This window comes from Cynara cardunculus (assembly GCF_001531365.2).
Source record: "Cynara cardunculus var. scolymus isolate 2C chromosome LG 11, CcrdV1, whole genome shotgun sequence".
In the NCBI taxonomy this organism is placed as follows: domain Eukaryota; kingdom Viridiplantae; phylum Streptophyta; class Magnoliopsida; order Asterales; family Asteraceae; genus Cynara; species Cynara cardunculus.
Genome location: NC_037538.1, coordinates 838,913 through 848,824, shown reverse-complemented (window position 1 = coordinate 848,824; position 9,912 = coordinate 838,913). Strand labels below are relative to the sequence as shown.

The window sequence follows — 9,912 nt, the reverse complement described above, 5'->3', positions numbered from 1 at the left end:
GAGCATGGAGGAGCGATGGAGGGTAGATTAGTAAAAAAAAAGTCTGTTCCACTTAGTTCCAGGGGTAAAGGGTGAACACCCGTGTCCCATGTGTGTGCAAGTTAGTTCCAGTTAGTTCCACTTAAAAACACACAAAACGTGGGACAAGTGTGTCCTGTCCTGTCCTGTTCCACCCTGTTCCACGTACCAAACGCACCCTTAGGGGCTGTTTCATTTGTTTTTCAATAAGTGATGTATGCAAAAAAGCTATCTGTGTAGATTAATCTATCTGTATAGACTGTGAAAGTTTTTGTTCGGGAGGGGATCTTTATAGATGGAAGGAATGTGTTTTTTAATTGGTAGGGGCGGGTTTGAAAAAAACTTGGCTTTTTGCATAATGTTCCCCCTTAGAAGGTTATTGAATAAGTCACTTTCTACATCATTAAGCCACTACCAAACATGTATAGGTGACCGAATAAGCTCTGAGTCCCGTTAAGCTCATTAAGCTGTTAACAAACAGAAGCCATAAAGAAGCACTCCTGTATGGCTGAGCGAATAAGCTAACCAGACCATTAAGCTCATTAAGCTGCAAGTAAACAACCCTTTTACTGTCTTATTAGTTTACTTGTGTGGTTTGTGGTTGCTAGGCTTCCATAGGTGTGCCTGAAACTGGAGTCATGACAGCAGAACTTCTAGAAAGATTATATATGGAGCAAAGTGAAGGGACTTCTGGTTTCAAGGTGACTGCAAATCTTGAAACTTCTTTTTTTAAAGGGTGACTAATCCCGGCAAATTGCGATTGTAAGACATCAGCCCTGATAAACTCAGTGGTCACAATTGTTAAGGACGCCTGGAGTTGAACCTACGCAAATGGGATATTCCACTACATCCCCTTGACCTCAACCACAATGCCACACCCTTTGTGGTTTGCAAATCTTGATACTCGGTGGCACCCAAAATCTGGAAAATACCATAAATGGCTAATGTGATGATTTGCATTGTTTTAGGAAGGTGAAAATGGAGTTGCTGTGACCTCAGTAACTCAAGTACCCGAAATTCTTTCGAGAGTTGTGAAAGAATACGTAGAACCCGATGTGTATGATAACCGCGTCTTTCTTCTCGGCGAAAACAGATGGGAAGATTCGTCGAGGCTTAAAAATCGAAACAAACAAGATAGTCAAGTAAGTCAAACGGATAGCAAAGGCGTTGTGACGAAAAGATGTATTACGTGTTGTGGGATAGGACATTTACAGTGTGCAGGTGTGCTTTCCTTATTCCATCTTCTTAGTTTCAAGTATGTCTAAGGCTATGTTTAGCAAACTGGCTGATAAGTTAGCTGAAAAAAACTAAACTAGTTGAAATGACAACATAAAATGATATGTTAATAAATAAATTGGAAAATATAAGGGGTATATTTGGAAAAAGGTAGAAAAAAGCCCTACGAGCTTCTTAAATGCTACTAATGCTAGCTTATAAGCAAACCAAACGAAACTTTTTCTAAGCTAGCTATGGTTGCCAAACATGGCCAAAATGAGCATTCCGAAGAACGTAAGGTGGTTTGCTTCTTTTGATTCCATGCTTGATCAACGAATCCAAATGATACCATGTGTTGGAGTCCAGCATCAGCTAGATTTGACCCTTTTTCTCTATATATGTTGAAACCTCCCTTTTGTCCTAAAAGGGCTATTTTGGAGAGTAATCCAGGGGTTCCACATACTCTCATATGGTATCGGAGCCAAGGTCGACACTCCGGGGCAACTTTACTCATCTAGGCCCCTCACCTGTGTAACCCCTTCTCGTCACTCTGTGACGATCTATGCCCGTCTATCCCGTTGAGGGGGCGTGTTGGAGTCCCACATCAACGAAGCCTATCATTTCATCTCTATATATGTTAGAATCAACGTTTCTCTCCTCAAAGGCTCTTTTGGAGAGTAATCTGAGGGTTCCGCATATTCTCACACCATCAAATGTTGGGTTGTTTCTTTGTATTGATCATCTTCTAACAAGTTATTTGATTTGAAAATGCAGAATGTGATGGAACTGGTGAGCCAAATATAGAACCACAGGTGAGCACATACATACATACATACATAAAAAGATTCATCTTTTCTTACATTTTGAAGCTCAATCTTTGGTGGGTTCTTGGTGCAGTTTTTAGAATGGGTTGGTGAAGACACCAAGTGCCCATACTGTGAAGGCATTGGTCATTCAATTTGTGATGTTTGCCAAGGAACAGGATTCACTACTGCCTAAATCATCACTTTGGAGATTCAATTATCATACATATCATACATGTAATGTAACTCTTTGTATACTTATTTTTTCCCTTCATAAAACGACATAGCGTAGAGCTGTAGACTATGGAGATCAAAGTCGATTTGCATATATCGACATTGGAAGGTGATATTGTAAGAAGATAAGACATCGATGTAATTGGTTTCGGGGTTATATCAAATTTTACGGATAAGGTTTAGCCAAATAGCGAAAGGTATATTACATTACCGTTTCTAGGAACGTTAAATGGTTGCCGTATTCCAACAATTATGCTATAATTATTAAAGTTATTATGTTTTATCAATTCTAGCATTAGTTATATTGTTAAAATATTTTATTCATCGTCCCACCATAAAGCTTCATAAAAAATTATAACACAATCAATATCATTGGTGAAAACAATTAAAATTACTATGTGATCAACTTGAGTGTAGAAACACCAAAACGAGTGTATCACAATTGTTGAAATTATGAAGCCGTAAAATCACCTAGCAGTTCTCTGTTGCTTAAAATTGTATTCACGTGTTGTAAATCGACAAAAACAAGCTCAAATATGACACCACCATAAATCAAATATTTGCATCTAAGAGGTCGTTTATCAAATGTTTATCCTTTTAAAGAAAAGGTCGTGTACTAAAATGCTTATCGAGTAATTGTTTACCAGCAAAAGTCACCACCCTGTTTTTATCTTTTTGAATAACATTATCGACCATCAAAATTAGATTATTTGAACGCTTTTCATACTTGGTGAACGCTAACCAGGTAAAAAGTCTTCTGACACATTCGTTACTTACCGAATAAGTTCATCAGTTGTTTCATGTCTCTTCCCTAGTAAAATTATCAGTCTTTACCCTGATCACATGATACAAATAAACTAACCTGTAAGCATTTATTAAATGACTTCTAACTTGAAAGAAACTGACTAAACAACCTATTGGAGTATGGTTTTCATTTTTTTGGACTATATCAAATAAAACCTAATACTTGAGGGACTATTATGTAATTCACTCAAATATTGACCCGATTAGAATCCACCCGGTCATTACGGAGCCGCCCCAGTTGACCGACTTAAGACCCGCCGTATAAAAACAAATGAAAATCCCCAAATTCACATTTATACTCATTTTTCGCATCCAAACACAGCGTCGTTTTTTCTTTGTTTACGGTCGTCGGATCTGATTGTCACATACAAACCCTAGTAAGTTTCACCTTCATTTTCTTGAGCAAAAAGTACGATTTCCATGGATTATTTGTATGATTATTACATGTATTTGTAATCTCTATGCATGTTTCGTTGATTATGCATGTATTTATGCGAACTATATCATCGTTTCGAATGATAGACGACATGTGTTCATGATTCTTCTTATTTTCGATGATTCGAGGTTTTTTTTCTCGTTTTACGTATACAATTAGGTTTTGGTATTTTTTTTAAAATTAGGTTTTGCTATCATGTCGGTTTGTTCGTGGTTTTGATATTTTGTTTCTCTTGGATGCTGTAGATTGGCTTGTGTTATGTGTGTGTTTTAATTCAGTCATTTGATAGTGGTAGTTTCATATGGATGTTTTATGTGGATTGTTTATTGATATGGCTGGAAGCAACGTTGACTGTTTATTTTGGTTTTGGTGTGTTTTCAGGTTGATTAAGAGTTGGAAATATGGATCCAGTTGATGCAGAGATTGCGAAGACACAGGAAGAAAGGAAGATTATGGAAGCAGCCCTAGCGCCCAATTCGATTACTTTTGATACTGAGCTTTATGATGGGAACAACCGCTTTCAGGATTATAACAGGGAGATCCCTGCTAATGATGAAGAGGAGAACGTGGATGCCATGGATAATGAGGTTGCCCGGAAATTAGCTTCTTATACTGCCCCAAGGTCTCTCTTGAACGATATGCCCAGAGGTGGGGATGACGAGTCTTTGGGGTTTAAGAAATCGCAGAGGATTATTGACAGGGAGGATGATTACAGAAGGAGGAGGCTGAATCAGGTTATTTCGCCAGAGAGACATGATGCTTTTGCAAATGGGGATAAGACTCCAAAACCTGAAACGAGGACATATGCTGATGTTATGAGGGAAGCAGCTCTGAAAAGAGAGAAGGAGGAGACCTTAAAGGCAATTGCTAGGAAGAAGAAAGAAGAAGAAGAGAATAAGGCAGCTGGAAAGGGAAGGGAGACAGTTGCTGCACAACCTGCCCAAAAGAGGAGGAACAGATGGGATCAGTCTCAGGATGATTCAGGTGCGAAGAAAGCAAAGACAGGTTCTGATTGGGATATGCCAGACTCAACTCCAGGGATTGGACGATGGGATGCTACCCCAACACCAGGGAGAGTTGGTGATGCAACTCCTTCATTGTCCAGGAAAAACAGGTGGGATGAAACTCCTACACCTGGTCGGTTGGCTGATTCGGATGCGACTCCAGCTGGTGGTGGAGTCACCCCAGGTGCTACTCCAGCCGGTATGACATGGGATGCTACTCCAAAGTTGTCTGGCATGGCTACCCCAACACCAAAACGTCAGAGGTCAAGGTGGGACGAGACACCAGCAACCATGGGAAGTGCCACACCCGGTGGTGCTACACCTGCAGTAGCATATACTCCTGGTGTAACTCCTGTTGGTGGGGTTGAACTTGCCACTCCCACCCCGGGAGCTATAAATTTGCGTGGTGCCATCACGCCAGAGCAGTATAATTTGCTGAGATGGGAGAAAGATATTGAAGATAGGAATCGCCCGCTGACAGACGAAGAACTTGATACAATGTTCCCTCAAGAAGGGTATAAGATTTTGGAACCACCCCCTTCTTATGTTCCAATCAGAACCCCTGCAAGGAAGCTTCTTGCAACCCCAACTCCTTTAGGAACACCTCTATATTCGATTCCTGAAGAAAATAGGGGTCAGCAGTTTGATGTTCCAAAAGAGATGCCTGGTGGGTTGCCATTCATGAAGCCCGAAGATTACCAATACTTTGGTGCCTTGTTGAATGAAGAAGATGAAGAGGAGTTGTCTCCAGACGAGCAAAAAGAGCGAAAAATCATGAAATTGCTTCTCAAGGTTAAGAATGGGACTCCTCCGCAGAGGAAAACAGCTTTGAGGCAGCTCACTGATAAGGCTCGTGAATTTGGTGCTGGGCCATTGTTCAACCGTATTCTTCCCTTGCTTATGCAGCCTACTTTGGAGGACCAGGAGAGACACTTGTTGGTGAAGGTCATAGACAGAGTGCTTTACAAGTTAGACGAGCTGGTACGGCCTTATGTGCACAAAATCTTGGTTGTGATAGAACCTTTGCTGATTGATGAGGACTATTATGCTCGTGTAGAGGGGAGAGAAATTATATCCAATCTCAGCAAGGCAGCTGGGTTAGCTACTATGATTGCTGCTATGCGTCCAGATATTGATAACATTGATGAGTATGTGAGGAACACCACTGCAAGAGCTTTTAGTGTTGTCGCATCAGCACTTGGCATCCCTGCACTGCTGCCATTTTTGAAAGCTGTGTGTCAAAGTAAGAAATCGTGGCAAGCTCGACACACAGGTATTAAGATTGTTCAGCAAATTGCTATACTGATAGGCTGTGCCGTTCTTCCCCATTTGAGGTCTCTTGTGGAGATTATAGAACATGGACTAAATGATGAGAATCAGAAGGTCAGAACAATCACTGCCTTGTCATTGGCTGCACTTGCTGAAGCTGCTGCTCCATATGGTATTGAGAGCTTTGACTCGGTTCTCAAGCCTTTGTGGAAGGGTATTCGGTCTCACCGTGGCAAGGTCTTGGCTGCTTTCTTGAAGGCAATCGGGTTTATCATTCCTTTGATGGATGCCATCTACGCCAGCTACTATACCAAGGAAGTGATGGTTATACTGATCCGCGAGTTTCAGTCCCCTGATGAAGAAATGAAAAAGATTGTGTTAAAGGTGGTGAAGCAGTGTGTGAGCACTGAGGGTGTTGAGGCTGATTACATTCGAAGCGATATCCTTCCAGAGTTCTTCAGGAACTTTTGGGTTAGAAGGATGGCTTTGGACCGTAGAAACTATAGGCAGCTGGTAGATACAACTGTGGAGATAGCAAATAAAGTTGGTGTTCCTGATATTGTTGGCAGAATAGTTGAGGACCTGAAAGATGAGAGTGAACCTTATAGAAGAATGGTGATGGAGACAATCGAGAAAGTTGTAGCAAATCTAGGCGCATCTGATATCGATGCTCGCTTGGAAGAGCTTCTCATTGATGGTATTCTGTATGCCTTCCAGGAGCAGACTAGTGATGATGCCAATGTGATGCTTAATGGGTTTGGTGCGGTTGTTAATGCTCTTGGACAAAGAGTGAAGCCTTACCTTCCTCAGATATGTGGTACTATAAAGTGGCGTCTAAACAACAAGAGTGCCAAGGTGAGACAGCAGGCTGCAGATCTGATTTCAAGAATTGCTGTGGTGATGAAACAATGCCAGGAAGAACAGCTTATGGGGCATCTTGGGGTTGTGTTGTATGAATATTTAGGAGAAGAATATCCGGAAGTATTGGGATCAATATTGGGTGCTCTCAAGGCAATTGTGAATGTTATTGGTATGACTAAGATGACTCCTCCAATAAAGGACTTGCTCCCACGTCTAACCCCAATTTTGAAGAATCGTCACGAAAAAGTCCAGGAAAATTGTATTGATCTGGTAGGTCGTATTGCTGACCGTGGTGCAGAGTTTGTCCCTGCAAGGGAGTGGATGAGGATCTGTTTTGAGCTTCTCGAGATGTTAAAGGCCCACAAGAAGGGAATCCGTCGGGCTACTGTCAATACCTTTGGGTACATTGCAAAAGCTATTGGACCCCAAGATGTGCTAGCTACGTTATTGAACAACCTCAAGGTGCAAGAACGCCAGAACCGTGTTTGCACGACTGTGGCTATTGCCATCGTCGCAGAAACATGTTCTCCTTTCACTGTTTTACCTGCTCTGATGAACGAGTATCGTGTGCCCGAGCTGAACGTTCAGAACGGTGTGCTGAAATCCCTATCCTTTCTTTTCGAGTACATCGGTGAGATGGGGAAGGACTACATCTATGCAGTGACTCCACTACTCGAGGATGCTCTTATGGACCGAGACTTGGTTCATAGACAGACAGCAGCTTCAGCTGTTAAGCATATGGCTCTGGGAGTGGCTGGGTTGGGTTGTGAGGACGCTCTGGTCCACTTGCTGAACTACGTGTGGCCAAACATTTTCGAGACTTCACCACATGTGATAAACGCTGTGATGGAAGCCATCGAGGGGATGAGAGTCGCTTTGGGGGCAGCTGTCGTGCTTAACTATTGTTTACAGGGTCTGTTTCATCCTGCAAGGAAGGTTAGGGAAGTTTACTGGAAAATTTACAACTCGCTCTACATTGGTGCTCAGGATGCACTTGTGGCTGCTTATCCTGTGCTCGAGGATGAAGGAGAGAACGTATACAGTAGACCTGAGTTGACAATGTTTGTCTGAGGTGCTCGTTGCTTATGGAAGGAAGCAAGGAGAAGAAGAAAGCTCGCTCGCCTCTTCAATATCCACTAATATCATAGTAGATAAAATCTCTTTCTACTTCTTATCAACTGTTTGATCTTATTATGTGTTTAAACTACTTGTTGGGATCTGCTACTATTGTTCAATTTATGAATTGTGTCTGGAGTATATCTGTGTTGCATTTCATTGTTGGGATTCATGTGAATTTTTCTCCGTTTTCTTGTTTTCTTGGATGATAGGTACCTTGCTGCACGATCTAACGGGGTGCAGGGGAATCAACTATCTAGTATCTACACGTCGATCTGATCAAGGTAACTCGAAACTCACATAGGATAATTTCGAGATGTACGAATAGTTGAAGTCATTGTTTTTGTGGTACCTGGTGTCCATTTTCATTGATAACTTGTGTGACTTGGAAGCTAGGGTTTCCTTGGTGTCTTTTAACTATAGATGTTACAATCATTGTGGTCAAATTTGTCTTTGCTGCATGGGTTTTTTTAACATGAACTGTCAAATGTTGATGTCTAGGCCTTTTCTTGTTGCAAAATCCATAAACCATTCAACACTATTTGGTATTTAGTAGTTAAAAGCAAATGGTGTTGAATGGTGTTCAATCTGGCTACAAACCACATTTAGACGGGCTCTATGTGAGCCAGGTTAAACACAGTTGGAATGGAGATTGTGGTTACAAGGGTGTGTTTGGTGACCCATATATGACGGGACATAACAGTTGTTTAGTGTTTGGAGGCTGGTAAAATGACTAATTTATCTCTAATGTCTTTTCTGTATTTTGATTAATTTGTGTAATTTATTATATTGTAATAAGATAAATATTTTTTATAACAGAATATATGATAAGAAAGTTTTCGTCAAAGACGATAAAAATGACACCTTATTAGTTTTCAATTTTTGTTTTATTTCTTTTTTATATTATTTTTCATTATCAATATTTAATGAATTATATAAATTAATTAAAAATATAGAAAATGTATAAAAATAATATTTTGAGGATACTAAAGTGGAAGTTACGATAAAATACAGTAAATAAAATTTAAAAAATATATTAAATGTAAAGATGGATAAGTATTTGATGTTTTAGAAAAGAATCAAGTTTTTTCTTAGTGTATGATGGTTAAACTCTAGTTCCACATAATTAAGCCAAATGGTGATTCCTGTTTTATACTGTTCTGTTTAGTACACCAAACGCATCCTAAACCACAGTTGGATCAGGACCTGACCAGGTAACCAGTCAAATGGCTTGAATAACACAGCAGGATTACAGTTGACCAGTATACCATGGCTGGTTAGGCAGGATTAACCATAACTGGTTAGATGGCTTGGAATGGTTAGAAAGAACTGGGCGCCACGGACCTCACAGGTATCCAGTTGAGTTCATGAAACTGGTCTAATTTCGGAAAATTGTAACCGATGCTAAACCGGTTGGCCAATGTATAATGATTCTTCCTATAAACGCCATCAATTAATATCTATCCCCCAATCCTGAGTATCCTTCATTTCGAATACAATGTTGACTATAAAAATATCCCTCTGAATCGTCTATATATATTGTTTTCGTAGACCACCAAGTATATGCCCGTGTTATGAAATTTTGCAGCAAGTAAACAACGAATGCCTTTCTCTTTTCCGAGGAAACAGATGAAAGTGAAAAAAGAAAGAAGGCGGCGAACAATCGCTGATGATGTATTGGCATGTAGTTGATGGCCTAACATAAAGCAAATACGGTGACGCTTGGTATCAATCAGATCGAGGCATATGAAATGGCTTCTTTTTTGTTGAACACTTGAATATGATGTCTAAGACTAATCCTAAGAGGCCCTGGAGAAGAGTCTGGAAAATCCCAGTGGCCTTGCATGACTCGGACCATTATAAATGTACATCCTGAAGCTCTTATGAATTGTTACAACGTTGTTTCAAAGGTTGTGGCGTGCTATGAATGAATGAAGAGAACAAAAAAAAAAAAAGAGAAACTATTACAACTCTTATCGGTTCGAGAGAGAAATGTCACATTTTGTGTAGGGGTAAATTTAGCAACATGCTTTTTACCAAACGACCTATAGAGTCACCATCCTCACCAATCTTGTTGGGTAATATTTTATGAATTATTTGTAAACATCTTTTACCTATAAGCTCTCATTGGGTACTCGTTTCTCAATCCTTA

The 9,912-nt window shown here is 40.3% G+C and overlaps 2 protein-coding genes across 7 annotated transcripts in view; both read left to right on the top strand.

The window, feature by feature from the left end:
• The window catches only part of LOC112520885 (protein disulfide isomerase pTAC5, chloroplastic), a 4,624-nt gene extending 2,151 nt beyond the window's left edge, over window positions 1–2,473 (top strand). Inside the window, exons 3-6 of the mRNA XM_025129509.1 lie at window positions 627–719; window positions 987–1,239; window positions 2,008–2,045; window positions 2,131–2,473. Coding sequence (XP_024985277.1) covers window positions 627–719; window positions 987–1,239; window positions 2,008–2,045; window positions 2,131–2,232 — 486 coding nt within the window. The 3' untranslated portion in view covers window positions 2,233–2,473. The remainder of the gene's footprint in view (window positions 1–626; window positions 720–986; window positions 1,240–2,007; window positions 2,046–2,130) is intronic.
• Window positions 2,474–3,368: 895 nt separating this feature from the next.
• On the top strand, window positions 3,369–9,669 carry LOC112520695 (splicing factor 3B subunit 1). Of its 6 annotated transcripts, none has more exons than XR_003070068.1 (4): window positions 3,369–3,451; window positions 3,892–7,791; window positions 7,973–8,044; window positions 9,390–9,669. XR_003070068.1 is itself a non-coding variant. In XM_025129162.1 (2 exons), exon 2 carries the CDS (start codon window positions 3,912–3,914, stop codon window positions 7,713–7,715), a length of 3,804 nt encoding a protein of 1,267 aa, XP_024984930.1. In that variant the 5' UTR covers window positions 3,369–3,451; window positions 3,892–3,911; the 3' UTR covers window positions 7,716–7,902. The 6 variants fall into 6 exon arrangements, 1 of the variants encoding a protein (XP_024984930.1); XR_003070066.1 differs by having other exon boundaries at window positions 9,349–9,669; XR_003070065.1 differs by having other exon boundaries at window positions 9,312–9,669.
• Window positions 9,670–9,912: the final 243 nt, after the last annotated feature.

What these genes read in the sequence shown, in the direction of transcription:
- LOC112520695 (XM_025129162.1), top strand. Translation starts at nt 3,912, where the DNA reads ATGGATCCAGTTGATGCAGAGATTGCGAAGACACAGGAAGAAAGGAAG.